Consider the following 13928-nt stretch of genomic DNA (forward strand, 5'->3'; position numbering starts at 1 on the left):
AACGGATGATTGTTTTGAAGTTACCTGAACAGCGTGCTATTTCTCAATTAATAGTGTATATAACAAGTTTTAGGAACTTGCATAAGATAACCGTGAACAGTTTGAAATCGAGTCTCAATATATCTTATTGAATTTGTTGCCGGGTGAATGTAGTCCAAAGCATGGTTGCAAAATCTGTTTTAGATAGACAACACTGCTTCCTAGTGGTCAGCTGAGCTCAAAGCGTTAACAACGCTTTTGGGTGTCAATAAATGAAAGTGTGTTTCAACAACATATCAGTATAACGTTTTTGCAATACTGTACTTGAGTTTAAGAAGGAAAAAAACGGAAGTGACTACACTGCACCATATTTCTTTTTTTTTCTTTCCCTAGCCTTTCACAATGATTTTGTTTTTGGGGTTACCCTTAGCAGCAAGATGGCAGGCAACTTGGTCAGCTTCGTCAAGGTGAGCCTCATGATATGGAAAAGACATAGCAATTTATTGACCGACTAGGATTTAAAAAATGTATTTTTATACGACCGTTCATGTATTTTGTATTATTATCTAAATCAATATTGGTTTTTTTTTAATGAATTAAGTGTTTGTTTGTTTTTCCACTGAAGGGCGCTTAATAATACACAATTTAAGGGACATTAGTGTTGTATAGAATTTGCAACTTTTCTACTCGTTGGCGCTATCTTCTGGTTTAAGTCATCATTGCAGCCTTGGTCAAGCTCCTTATGAGGCGCTGGCAAGCACGTGGGTTTCTGAGACACTCTCATACCTGTCAACCTCCACGGCTCCATGCCCTTACTAACTGTCGTATTTTCCCTTCCAAAATCCAAAATAATCTTTCACCATATTTTTTTTTCAAACGTGTTTATTTATGTAGTGTAACATGTTATATTGTACATGTGTTTCGTTATATCATATGTATGAAATGATCTGCATTTATATAGCGCTTTTCAAGTCAAGACTTCCCAAAGCGCTTTACAGTGTGCTTCACATTTCCCAATAGCAGCCGTGCAGCCATGTAAGGCGCTAACCTGCATATTGGGGGTATTAGGGGTTCTGTGTCTTACCCAAGGACACTTCGACATGTAACACGGAGAAGCCGGGATTCGAACTGTGATCTCTTGATCCCAAGACGAGTGCTCTACCTCCTGAGCCACTGCCGCCCCATATATTGTTAATTAACATTTTGTTGTGAGATCCTGAGTTGCTCAACATGAATGAGGTTTATTATAAAAAAAGTTCAAAAATTAAGTAGCTTGGACATTCACTGTAGAAGGAAAAAATACACGCAAATATAATTAAGTAGAATAATACATTTTCTTATTCAAATTATTAATTCATTTTCTGCATTAAATTATTGTTGGTAATATACTGATTACTGTCTTTTTTCATTTTCTCATTTTATACTTCCTTTTTTCTTAACTTCTTTATACAACATAATAATTCGTAATATAATGCATCTAAGCAAGTGAGCCGTTTGAGAGCCGGCTCTCTTTAATGAGTTGAGCCGAAAAAGCCGGTTCTCTAAAAAGAGACGGACTTCCTTTCACTACATCAAACCGCTCGCTTCGTTTGCAACGAAAAAACGATACAGAGATAGAGGCTTCCGCAGCGAACTCGTTTGACTTGATTAATTTGCCGTTTCGTGATAGTCCAAGTGTACCAGATAGTACCCATAATTGTCAAATTTGCGTTTTTCCGTACAGATTTTTTCGTACGTCGTACACGTCTTAAAATTCATAATAAACATACTTTGTATGGCAAAACCGTACAGGTTGACAGGTATGCACTCTCGAATCACCTCTTCTTTTTTCATCTTGTTTTAGATTTGGAATGGCGTTCATACAGGCCTTTCATACTTTCTCCATTTTAATGCTACGCCAACTAAAAACCACGAGGCAGGGCATGAAATCATTCTTTCAGTGCACTTGTTTTATTTCCTCCCAGGAAAAGAAATATACAAACACATTGTTTTCTGTATCCTAGTTTGAACTTGTAAATTGTAATTCGATAACACACATAATGGTGCAACCTGGACACATCGTCAGTGGCTCTCCCAGGGTCATCGGATTTTTGGGGTCTTGGTCAGACACCCTCACCTTGGCGACCCAGCCGAGGGTGATCAATCCCCTGACTTGGCTTGAATTCACTTGAACACCCTCAAAAACGGTCTTCCCTTCTTGGGCTTTCTGTGTTTTTGCCACAATAATGACAATAATTATTCATATGAATAACCTACTGTGCTTTGCATAAACTTTGAAGTCAAGTCAAGTCATGTTTATTTGTATAGCCCTTAATCACATGGAGTCTCAAAGGGCTGCGCAGATCAAAGACTATTTCAAACTACAGACTATTACGACACTATCCCCTTATATTTTCAACATAAAATATAGGTTACTAATATGCTATAGAATAGAAATGTGTTTTAAGCTTCGATTTAAACATTTCCACTGAGGTTGCAGATCGTGTTATCTGACAATTGTTTCTTTCCTGCCATCGTCAAGACTCCATCTCCCACAATGCATCCGAGGACGCGCTCGCTTTCTCCCTCAGTGCATTAGTGATGGGAATCCCGGCTCTTTCTTAAGAAACGGCTCTTTTAGCTCAGCTCACCAAAAAGAGCCGGTTTTTAGGATGTGTTTTGTTTTTAAGGACAGATTACCAATAACAATGACATATTATGCACGTTAATTACTTTTGAAAGTTTATCATCCTCCTATATTATAATAGCCTTTAATGTTTCAATATACAGTGAACTTTTACCTGATTTAAACTTTCAAATTGTTAATACTAAGCAAACAACAGAGATAACGCCACTCAAATTGAACAGTTATAATAATAATAATAATAATTTCCTTTGTATTGTCATTCTTTGTAACAATGTACACAGAACGAAATGTCGATACACCTGACCCGTTGTAGCGAGCCGATGCAGCCGCAGTCAACAGAGGGCGCCGCCATTTGACCAATGTTATAAGTCTTAGGTATGACTCGGCCGAGGCGCGAACCAGCGACCTCCCAGTCTCAAAGCGGGCGCCCTACCATCTAGGCTACTGAGCTGGTTACAGGCATCTTCAAGAGAGACTGAGACAGAGAGACTCACAGTGCGAGAGAATAAGCAAAAGAGAGAAAGATAGAATAAAGATATAGAAAGAAAGAGAAAGAGAGGTAAAAGGAGAGAGAGAGGGGAGAAAAAGAGTGAGAGAGAGAGTAGAAGAGTAACTAAGAGAGCATAAGAGAGATGGTGAGAGACAGAGAGAGAGAAAAAGACAAGGAACGAGAGAGAAACATAAAGACAGAAAAATAGAGAAGGAAAATAGAGAAAGATAGAGTCACACAGAGAAAGAGAGTCGAAGAAAGAGACAGAGAAGGGGAGTGAGGGGGATTAAAAGAGTAACAAAATGAGAGTGATTTAAACAAGAAAGAGAGAGAGAGAGAGCAGAGAGAGGGATGGAGAGAGAGTGAAAGAGAGAGAGAAAGGGAAAGAACGAAAAAAAGACACGGGCTGGGGGTGGAAGAGAGAGGGAGCAATTTTAGGGGAGCCAGCCCCCATGTTGATGGGAACCCAACTTTCGTGGTTCACCTCAAAGAGCCAGCTCATAGCGCCATTTCGTTCACGGACGACAAATCAGTACTTCAGTGCATTTGAACCGCGGCGATGAGCAGCTCCGGCATCCTTTTGCAGGCAGGCGTTGCATAAACAAGATGAACACCCATGGTGCTTTTGGGGGACACGAGACCATGAGCGCCGCATTTGGGTGTGGGCGTGTGTGGCGATGAGGACTGCAAAAGATGTGCTCGGATTTGGGTGCCGCTGCTCCCCTTTAGAACGTGCCGCGTTTTTGGGCGCTCACATTTCGGTACGTCATAATTCCGTTGCAATAATGTGCTGATCGTGGGGACAATTCAAGATGAAGAAGCAGTTTAATCGGATGAGGCAGCTCGCCAACCAAACGGTGGGAAGGTAAGATACGCACAGGGTGGGTTGTGCATGCGCAGCTCATGTGCGACATTCTGCAGCGACCTCCTCGTGGTGACCCCACCTCCATTTGCACCCCGTGAAACCATTCAACTCAAATCAATCAGACTGTGTTATTAGGTGCTAAAAGGGTTGAACGTGCATTGAATCTTGCATACGCGAGGTCCGTGTTACCGCATCTGCAGCGTGTGGGAGGCGCATTGCCCCCCACGCAGCTTGCCCACGGCAATGCTTTCTATCTGCAAAGCGCGCTGCATCCAATGCATGCACATGAGTGTTGGTTGCAATGGGAGGGGAGCAGTTGGTTTCAGGGTATGTAATGTATAAAATGGATGGCGCAATGTGTTCATTACGCAGTCAGCTGTTTGTAGGGGAACCACCCCCAGCCTCCACCCACACCTCCAACACCCCTCCACTACCACCTTGCATTCATACGTGGGATGTCAGGATTCCTGAAGGTCGTGTTCTCCCGCGTCAGTCTCTTAAGTGCAATATAGGATGGATGGAAGCGTAGGGGGAAATCAGATTGAGTTTGACAATGGAAATCATTAAAACCACGACAACCCCTCCCAATGCATCAGACCGCTCTCATTCCAGGACGAGTGGCTCAATATTTATTACAATGACTTGCTGAACGCACTTCACGTTCATGTTGACCATGCTTGCTATTTTCTGAAGTGACTCATGCATAAGACAGTGAGGGTGTGTTGTGGGATGCTGGTGTTTGGATGGGCATATTTATAATGAAGGGTGGGTCTCGTTCAGAATTTCCATGCTCGTCATCTTCTCAGCGTTAATCTGGTTTCAACTTCATTTAATTATATTTCAAATTCCTTATTTGCAACACAATAAGCAGCACACATCCCCAAAAGTATTTTGTGAGATGTATTTTGACAATGAGGCTATTGTAAAGGCTAGGGTTGCACAAATAGATAAAAAGGTACCGTATTTGTGCATCGATTAATCAGTCAGAATGCATCACTGATTCTATTTGCATAACATTGGATGCAACGGGAATCGAACCCGGATAGTGATGGGAAGTGCACTGAATCCTATCCTTTACACCGCTACGGATACAGACAAAACCAGAAAATGCATTAGTTTTATATCATCACACTAGGTACCAAATTGTTGATGTTATTAGTGGTCCGTCATGCGAGAATATTCCCAGACATTAGGCTGGTTTGTTGTACAAGAAAGGTTGGGGGCCACTGAAGTACAGTATTGTCTCGCCGACTCACAATGTATTTCTGAAGCGCATGGGATCTTGACAAAATGCTAAGAAAGACATTGTGGGATTTAATTCGGCCCCCCTGAATGATCTGAATAAATGCATGGCAACACGTTTTCAAAACGTTTTTAACTTAATTAAGCTGAGAAAAAGTGAAACGAAATTGTATACCAATTTTTAATCACTTTCTGTTTTACCATTTCTGTAACATACCCTAGCATTGCGGCGGCTTTCCGCCGTGATTCAGGCTCGCGTCCCGTTGCCTCCAGTGGTATGCAATTGTGGACAGACATACATATCCCTAGCGACCTGATGGTTAGGATTCGGTGCTCTTACCATTGCGATGCAATATGATTCCTATTGCTACCATTGTTATGCAGTTGCGATCAGCAATAAATATTGATTGAGCAGCCATTGCACAAATACGGTTTCACACTATTTGGTATACCTGGTGGTGTGCATTTGATTAAAAAGAGCTATCTGAGCTGCAATTATGTTTTTTTGTTCTTGCAGTAAAGCTCACTGAAGACTTGAAATTTGGAACGAAGCAAATTGTTCAACCGATTCTGACCCATGTAGAAACCATCAACCAATGTTAGACGTTTAATGTTTAAAATAACCACATTATTTTTACACATTCACACAAGAGCTTTAGTTTGGTCATGGCATTGGTGGGGGCATAGCACACTTTTTATGTCAAGTCAAGTGACTATGTTTTTTGTACAGCCCTTAATAACAAGAGGTCTCAAAGGGCTGCACAGACCACAGACTACAGACTATTATTACACCATCCCCTGATCTAAACCTACATGAGGGAAAGGAAAAACTCAAAAACCTCAACATTGCGGGGACAAAACAATCAATGGTTGATATTGGTGGGGGCATGTCCCCTTTGTCCATGCCAAAACTACACCCTTGTGTTCACACATGAACCATGTCAAACTGTAAAAAGGCATTCAAACATGAAATTTCCACTCCATCACCACACAAAATTGACTATGTTTGCAGATGTATCATTCTCTCATTAAGAATTGCTAAAGGTCAAATTATGTTAAAAATTTGAATGAATCTTGAAGTGCAATAAATAAGGAGAGACTTCTTTACTTTGGGGAATATTCTTGAATCTTTATCCAAGCTTCAAATATGACTGAGAAGGACAGCAAGACCAAACATGAATTCATAAAGTAAGAATATTCCCTATGATTGGCTGTACAGGGTGTTCCCTGCCCACTGATTTAACCTCATAAGGGCATTCTGGGGTCGTGGGTGCATGGAGTTGGTACGTGCTGTTGTGACAGAAACAGAGATTCAAGTCTACTGAAATATTTATTTTGGCACATATAGTAAATCTTTTTTTTGGGGGGAGTAATGCTGTGGTATCTTACCTGTGGGTATGTTTTTCCACAGCATTGTGCTTCTTCCTGGAATAGTTGCAAGTGTTTCCTCCTGGAATAGATGCAAATTGACTATCAGCATCTGAATAGGCTGCTTTTTAATAGCATTAGCGCTAGACTAGCGAGGCTTAAAACGCTAAACACGTTGTATGATTAAGTCAAGTCAAGTCACATTTATTTATATAGCCCTTAATCACAAAAATGTCTCAAAGGACTGCAATATCCAGTAGATTTGATTCTTACTTTGTCGTTTAGCTTCCTAATAAACTCTAACAAGGGTTTTATCAAACAACTTAAAGGATGATTACTGATGGCAGAATTGCATTGATCTGCACTCGGCATGTAATAAGTAACATGATGCTATCAGGGCAGTTGGAATCTTGTAGGCTGAGATGTTTGCACATAAATGTTTTTATCTTTTAATATCATTTAGATGAGAGATGAGAATGAATATTCAGTTTCGAAGAGCGAAATGTCAGTCAACAGCAAGCTGTCAAAAAAAATCTTAAAGGGATATTGTGTATTAATCAATACCTCCTAGTGGTAGAAAAAACGTAATTAATTTAAAAAAACAACTATTGATACATGAACCATCATACAAACATGTTTTTTAAATACTCATAAGTTGAGATATTTATATTTATTTGACATAACATGAGGCTCATCTTGAGGGAGCTAACTTGATTGTCCACCATTTTGCTACCCACGGGTACACCCATGGCTAAAAACCTTGTGAAAGGATGGGAAAGTAAAAAAGAATAAAAATTGAGACGTTTGGTCTCTTTGAGTCTCTGTAAGTTGTATTCTTACTTGTGCTTTGAAGCACTCATTTTCGGTTGTGGCACGTAACACAGCAACATTTAGTGGTCACATATTATACACTGTTCCTTTAAAAAGACAGTAATATACGTTCAACCTGTTGTTAAGTTATTGTTATTTAGTTATCCAAAACTTCATTTGGAAGTTACATCTAATAACCTTTAGTCCCGCTTTGTCTTGTAAACGATGGCCTTCAAAGGTATGCCCAAATTGTTAAACATGCAAAATCTGAGAAAATTCGACACGTTTGTTTGCGTATGTCTCCGGTATATACAAATTATTTTCCAAGATAATGCATTTTAAGACAGTAAATCTCGTCTTTGACTTCCTAAGATGTGCCATCATGTGTTTATCACCGGCACGCATGCAAGCCAGTCATTGTACTGTTTTACGTGGGAATCAGTCAAAGAGGTCACACGTGTTTCAAGGGAGGATTTGGCAGTTTTTGTTGACAATGTCTAGGTGTTTTGCACAGGTGGATGCAGTAATAATACAACAAAGTGCCAAAAAAGAGGTTAAGTGTAAAAAAACACAGAAAGTTAAAGTGGTGAAGCAACAAAAAGTGGTAACAGCCTTGTTGGAAAAACACGTGGCTGGTTGACCAACAAACATGCAGTAACAGGCCCGGATAACCTGGAACCAACAACAAATGAGGGTAAAGCGACCAACGCAAAGCTGGCCCGGAATATATCAAAAGACACAGCAAAATTGGCGCTAACGCCAGGGCAACTGGTCGACAAACACAAGGGGTGGCAGCCAACGAGCATCAACCGGGATGATACAAACAGGAAGCCCAGATGCTAATGGATATTTAGCCACACAAAATCATACCAACCGCGACACACCTGGCAAAAAACACAAACAAGAAGTCACAACTCGCTTACATAAAAGGAGGCGAAGGCAAACATGCTGTTACGGTGGAAGGTAAACTTACCCCGCACAGCCTTTGGAGGTTAAAAGCTAGCAACTCGGACACAAAGTCACAATTCCCCCAGCTAGATGGTAAGCAAATTTCCAATTTGTCCAGGCAGAAATGCAATCACTGTTCACTGAATCGCTGTCTGTTCGGAGCTGCTTCTCATGTTGAGTTAATGGGATTGGCCATTTGAACGTGTTGTGTTCTTTTAATTATGTCATAGCTCTAGAGGAAACCAGGAAGCCAGATGGGTCAAGTTTTCCCCAGTCCTTCGGTACTTGGAATATTTGCCAACGTATTTGCATAATTGTAGGGATGAACACTGCACAAATCTGTTTGGAAATAGCTTTACCCAGATTGCTACAGTCTTGGTGATTTGTTACCTTGCATGGCGTGCGCAAAACTTGCCCATCCGGCCTTGTTAATGGGTGCACTTCAAGACACATATGTGCGTTTAAGTGTTTCAAGATTAGATGATTAAAGCACCATCTTCGGTGTAGCCGGGCAGGTCAGCTATACTGAAGGTGTTTTAGTGTGTGTGTCAGAGGGCATCAGGTGCGCTGTGTCAGCATCTCTCCTGCAAGTCAAGGCCCAGGGCGACATCTGCGTCATGTGATCATGCACTTGAGCAATGGCCGCTGTGCAGCAGTGCTCGATGCTGTATAAAGTGCAGCCGAGCGTGCAAGCAGAGCAAGCAAAAGGAGACGAGACGCGTCACGGAGAGACGGCTTTGTTGGAGTTTCAGCTTACCTACTTTTAACCAACAATATTAGTCATTTACAAAGGATCTTAATGTTGGAGTTATTGTCTAATGCTGGGTTCACCCACCTTTTTAAAGATGAGCTCTACTTTTTGTAACTGATGAGCTTGAATGGCTACCAGTTTGATACACATTCCTAAAGTAACCACTTATGTTATTACTGGGTTGTTACTATATTGTTACATGGTTGGAATAATTAAAAGTCAAATAGGCTCGTCAACCAATTAAACATCAAGCCAGTTAGAAATCATATTTCCTAAATCACAATGACCAATACCTGGCGAGCTATTTTCAGAACCTGTTTGCAGACTACTCAGGTGTTCTTAGAGAGCTACAGGTTGCCTGCGGGCACCACATTGCAGAACTCGTTATCTAATGTCATCCATACCATTGTTAACTGTGTTTGATTATAAAAATACATTTAGGGTTTACACGAACTAATCTTAGTTGTGTGTACAATAGCATCAGTATAAGTCGAGGAACCCAGTTTTTACAGATAGATGACAGTTCTCAGTTTGAATACCAATAAATAAATGAAGAATCCATAATTGGTCACTTGGACCTTTCTTATAATATTTAAAAACTAAAGTACACTAATTTTCAGATTTTAATGAAGATGTGTAATGATGTTGTTCTTATATAAACCATTGGTCTCACACGCGTGGTCAATTGTCGTTCCATTGGTTGAGAGTTTGAGGCCCCCGCCCTAAAGGTGCAGTACGGAATTATTTTTTATTTTTCTTTCTTTCTTTAAAGTATTTTACCCATTCCTGCCATCTTCTGGCTTGTGTCATTATTGCAGCCTCTGTCAACCACTTTTGTTGTGTGTGCAAGTATGTGCATTTCTTAGACAGGTCAAATAAACTCTTCTTTTTACATCTTTTTGGGGGTACTTGAAAGAGGCCTTTTCTTAGTTTTACCATTTTCATGCTGCACAAACAAAAAAAAGTGGGGCTGAGTATGAAATTACTATCTACTCTCCACACCCTTGCCCTCCCCTTCCCCTCCTTCCAAATGTGTTTCGCCCCAGACAGCCTTGCTAAAGTAAAATAAAAGCAGATAGGTGCAGTGGGAAAATAGCATATGGGCTCTTTGAACACAGTTGGGCATTGTTTAACACATACGCACTAGAGAAATATTCTACTTTTAACTGTTTTGAGACACCTTAAATGACACCCCCCACCTTTAATATGAAAGTTAAATGTAACCCATTCGAATTATGTAATAATGTATTACTAATTGTTTCAGTTTCGTATAAATACTTAATGTGTTTTTTTTTTAATATCTTAATTTTTGACGGCAATTTTGAATAAGATATGGGAACCATGGAATGTTTTTTAATCAGAGATTTTCTTGCAGATAGCATGGTTTGGCCCAGCCTCACCCAGCCCCCAATTGAATTGATATTGAGACCCTTGGCATAAACAAAAACAACAGTCATCATAATATCAAAAAATGAAATATAATATTTTTAACTGAAAAAAAATCAATTTTTAACCTACTGGCAGAAGGTGTTTCTCATTTTACATATCAATGTTCTCAGTTTACTATGTATTAACTACTACTATTTAATCAATGAATTCATTCCCTTGAAGTAGCATATGTTCAACAGAAATGTTTTCTCAATTACTTTTTAATACAATTAAACAAAAAAATGTACTCAAAATGAACTAAATTATCTACTGTCAGCAATATTAGACAATTGTGCTCATTTATGTACAATTTTTCTTACTTTAGTACAAAAACAAATATGGTAAAATGGAAAAAAAATATTTTTTTTTTTGAAGAAGCAACATTTTCTGCTAATGGATGTTGCATATTTACTCATGTATTTATTTTGCAATTTTTAGAACGTAGTATAAAAAAATGTTTCCACACCGCTCTTACGTAATATCTGTTATTTGTCTTGAGATATGGAACATTATCATGAAGTAAATACAGTTAAAGAGCATCTTTAAAACGAGTCTTAGGTAGAGGGATTCTGATCACGTATACCAGTAGAGATATTGAGCAGCATTTTACCCGCTTTTTTTTTTTAACTTGCAGTCGTAGTAGCAGATATGCAACACAGCTCTTCTGTTATATTGCATTGAATCATCGAGTATTGTTTCACTTATTTGATTATAGTTCATCTTGTGACCATTTTAGGCTTGTGCAGGTGGGCCTAGTGTTGTGTCCGGTCACGTTCCCTTTAACACGCTTTGCAAAGTTATTTCCGTCCTCATCCAGTGTTAGCTCAAGAGAAGACACTTTAACCCAGTTCTTTTGTCCTAACTTGCTGTCCCACTTACAACATGTCCCTTGTGATTCCATGTAATTGAATCCAAGTGTGTTTTACGTGTAATTTTTCACCATGTACTGAGAAAGGCCATTGGTAGTTTGTCTCCTACCCTCACCTCAATCTCACAGACACTCCAAGCACTCACCTGTAAGATGGTATTTTCACCTTTTCCCCTGTGTGTGTGTGAAAATAGCTGCGTTTCTTCTCCCCGTCTTGCCTTTTAGGCCTCTGTGTGCCACTCACCAATACAACATCAGTAAATGGCAGCCATTTGGCAGCTAGCTGCGACGTCGGAGTGAAAATGGCTTGAATGCATTAATGCATTCAACAATAGCGCATTTGCGAAGGGGAGGCTACTGCCACAACCATGTATGTGTCTTCACAGTCAGTAGATTATTCTAATACGGTGTAGCATTCGATTTTTTTTTTTTCAAACGAAATGTGAAATAAAATAAGGCGTATTTTCTGAAAATTTTGGAACAGATTATTAAAAATCCGTTGCCCGAATGTTAGAAAGAGTTATCAACACAGTCCGGAAAATCATAGACTGCTCTGTACCCAGTCCGAGGGGCTTTGCCGGCTTGCGATACCTTAGCAAAGCCATCAACAGAATAAAGAAGTTTTCTCACTCCGATTGCTAAATGTTAGTACACAATATTTCATTGCGATACTGTATTGTTAGAATGTGCGGCCCTTGGGTGGTTTAAACAGGTCCCTTAAAACAAGGACTCACAGACTCAGTGACAATTAATTCCGAAGGGCCGTCATCACCTTAAACAACAGCACAATACCGCATAATACAAAATTTTTTGCAGTGCACTCATAACACCATCCATCCACTCCAATTGCGGCCTTCCTCTTGGTCTCCTTCCATTTACTTCTGCTCTGTAAATCCTCTTGAATATTAACTCCTCATCCATCCTCTCCATGTGTCCAAACCAACCGAGTACTCTCTTATCCACACGCTTGCTCAGTTCATCTACTACTCCAGTTCTGTCTTTCACAATTTCATTTCTCAATCTTTCCAATATTGTTGCTCCTAACATACTCCTCAAAGAACTTTATCTTAAAAACATTTAATTACCAGACTTCCAATTTGCTCATACAGCGGCGTCATCGCCCTTTTGTAACGGATACAGTTCTTTGCCATGATTCGTTTTTCTTCTGTGCCGTTTTCTTCAAAACTGTGGGTATGTTTAAATGCACAAGATATTCTAATTTAGATCAAACTTTGGGTTTTTGGACCAATCAGAACAATTTATAATACCAGTGACCAGAGTTAACCCTGTATACATGACATATGGGAATATCCAGATTGGAAGGAGCAAAGCTCGTACTCGTACGCTTGCCAATGCTTGCACTATAAAGGTATTACTACAACTATGGTGTTTTCACCATTGTGACGGTAGATAAAATAAAATCTTGCAGTGACCCCAATTCACAGGGCTTTTATTCAGCATGTATAATTGATGTCTGTACTAAGCTCTAACAAAGAACAGAAAATAGGCAAATAAAAAATATAGCATGCACAAGGCCATCGGATGATCCAAATGGGTTTCCATGAATGAGTATTCCAACTAGGGCAGCACGGCGGCACAGTGGTTAGCGCGTGTGCGGCACAGTTCAAAGGTCTTGGGAACCTTCTGTGTGGGTTCAAATCCAGCTACCGGACTCACTGTGCGGAGTTTGTATGTTCTCGCCGTGCTTGTGTGAGTTTCCTCCGGGCACTCCGGTTTCCTCCCACATTCCAAAGACATGCATTTCAGGTGGATTGGCCGGTCCAAATTGTCCCTAGGTATGAGCGAGCGAGTTGCCTGTCCCGGTGTGCCCTGCAATTGTCTGGAAACCAGTTCAGGGTGTCCCCTGCCCACTGCCCGATGATTGCTGGGATGGGCTCCAGCACCCCAGCGACCCTACTGAGGGTAAGCGGTGCAGCTAATGAGATGAGATGAGATTAATGCAACATCCATTGCAGTCTGGTCATTCTGGAAGGGGGATATCCTCATGTGTGGTCCCGTCTAAAGGTTTCTTCCTTTTCCTCACCTTGAGGTTTTTGAATTTTTCCTTGCCCTCATGCAGCCCTTTGAGACTCGTTGTGAATTCCAACTATGAATGGATGAAACCAAACCTATCAGCAGTCCGAATAATGGCATATTTAGATTTCTGTGTGCATTTACATAGTATTACTAGCCAGAATACTGACAATATCCTGATCTTAATTTGATTAATCCTTGCAATTACTGAGTGACATGATGGCAAAATAATAAAATGTTGACGTTTACAAACTAGTCTACTTCTGCTTTAAAGGACCCAAGCCATGTGCAGCACTCCGGGCTATTTTAATAGCATACACAATACGCTGTTATGTAAACTGTCCTCGCCAACCTCTTGATATGCAAGTGTGTCACACCCTCAAGGAGCATATGGTAGCCGACAGCTAACATGAGCCTAGCTTGGCTTTGCTGAGGTAGCAAACCAGACACTGCTGTTCTATTGTGTGGTCACGCACAATGGTTTATGAACAGTACTGTTGTGAGTCTGCCGCCAGTAAG

At 40.3% G+C, this 13928-nt stretch overlaps 1 protein-coding gene across 5 annotated transcripts in view; it reads left to right on the forward strand.

The window, feature by feature from the left end:
- Positions 1-3605: 3605 nt before the first annotated feature.
- The window catches only part of arhgap44a (Rho GTPase activating protein 44a), a 51859-nt gene continuing 41536 nt past the window's right edge, over positions 3606-13928 (forward strand). For 2 of the 5 annotated variants that reach the window (XM_088342708.1, XM_088342717.1), the window contains exon 1: positions 3612-3960. In XM_088342708.1, the coding sequence (XP_088198834.1) occupies positions 3908-3960 (53 nt within the window). In that variant the 5' untranslated portion in view covers positions 3612-3907. Of the gene's footprint in view, positions 3961-13928 lie in introns of all 5 variants that reach the window. The other 3 variants (XM_088342700.1, XM_088342682.1, XM_088342690.1) reach the window with 3 other exon arrangements.

The sequence above is a fragment of the Urocampus carinirostris genome, chromosome 1, assembly GCF_059441175.1.
Source record: "Urocampus carinirostris isolate Australia breed hairy pipefish chromosome 1, RoL_Ucar_1.0, whole genome shotgun sequence".
In the NCBI taxonomy this organism is placed as follows: Eukaryota; Metazoa; Chordata; class Actinopteri; order Syngnathiformes; family Syngnathidae; genus Urocampus; species Urocampus carinirostris.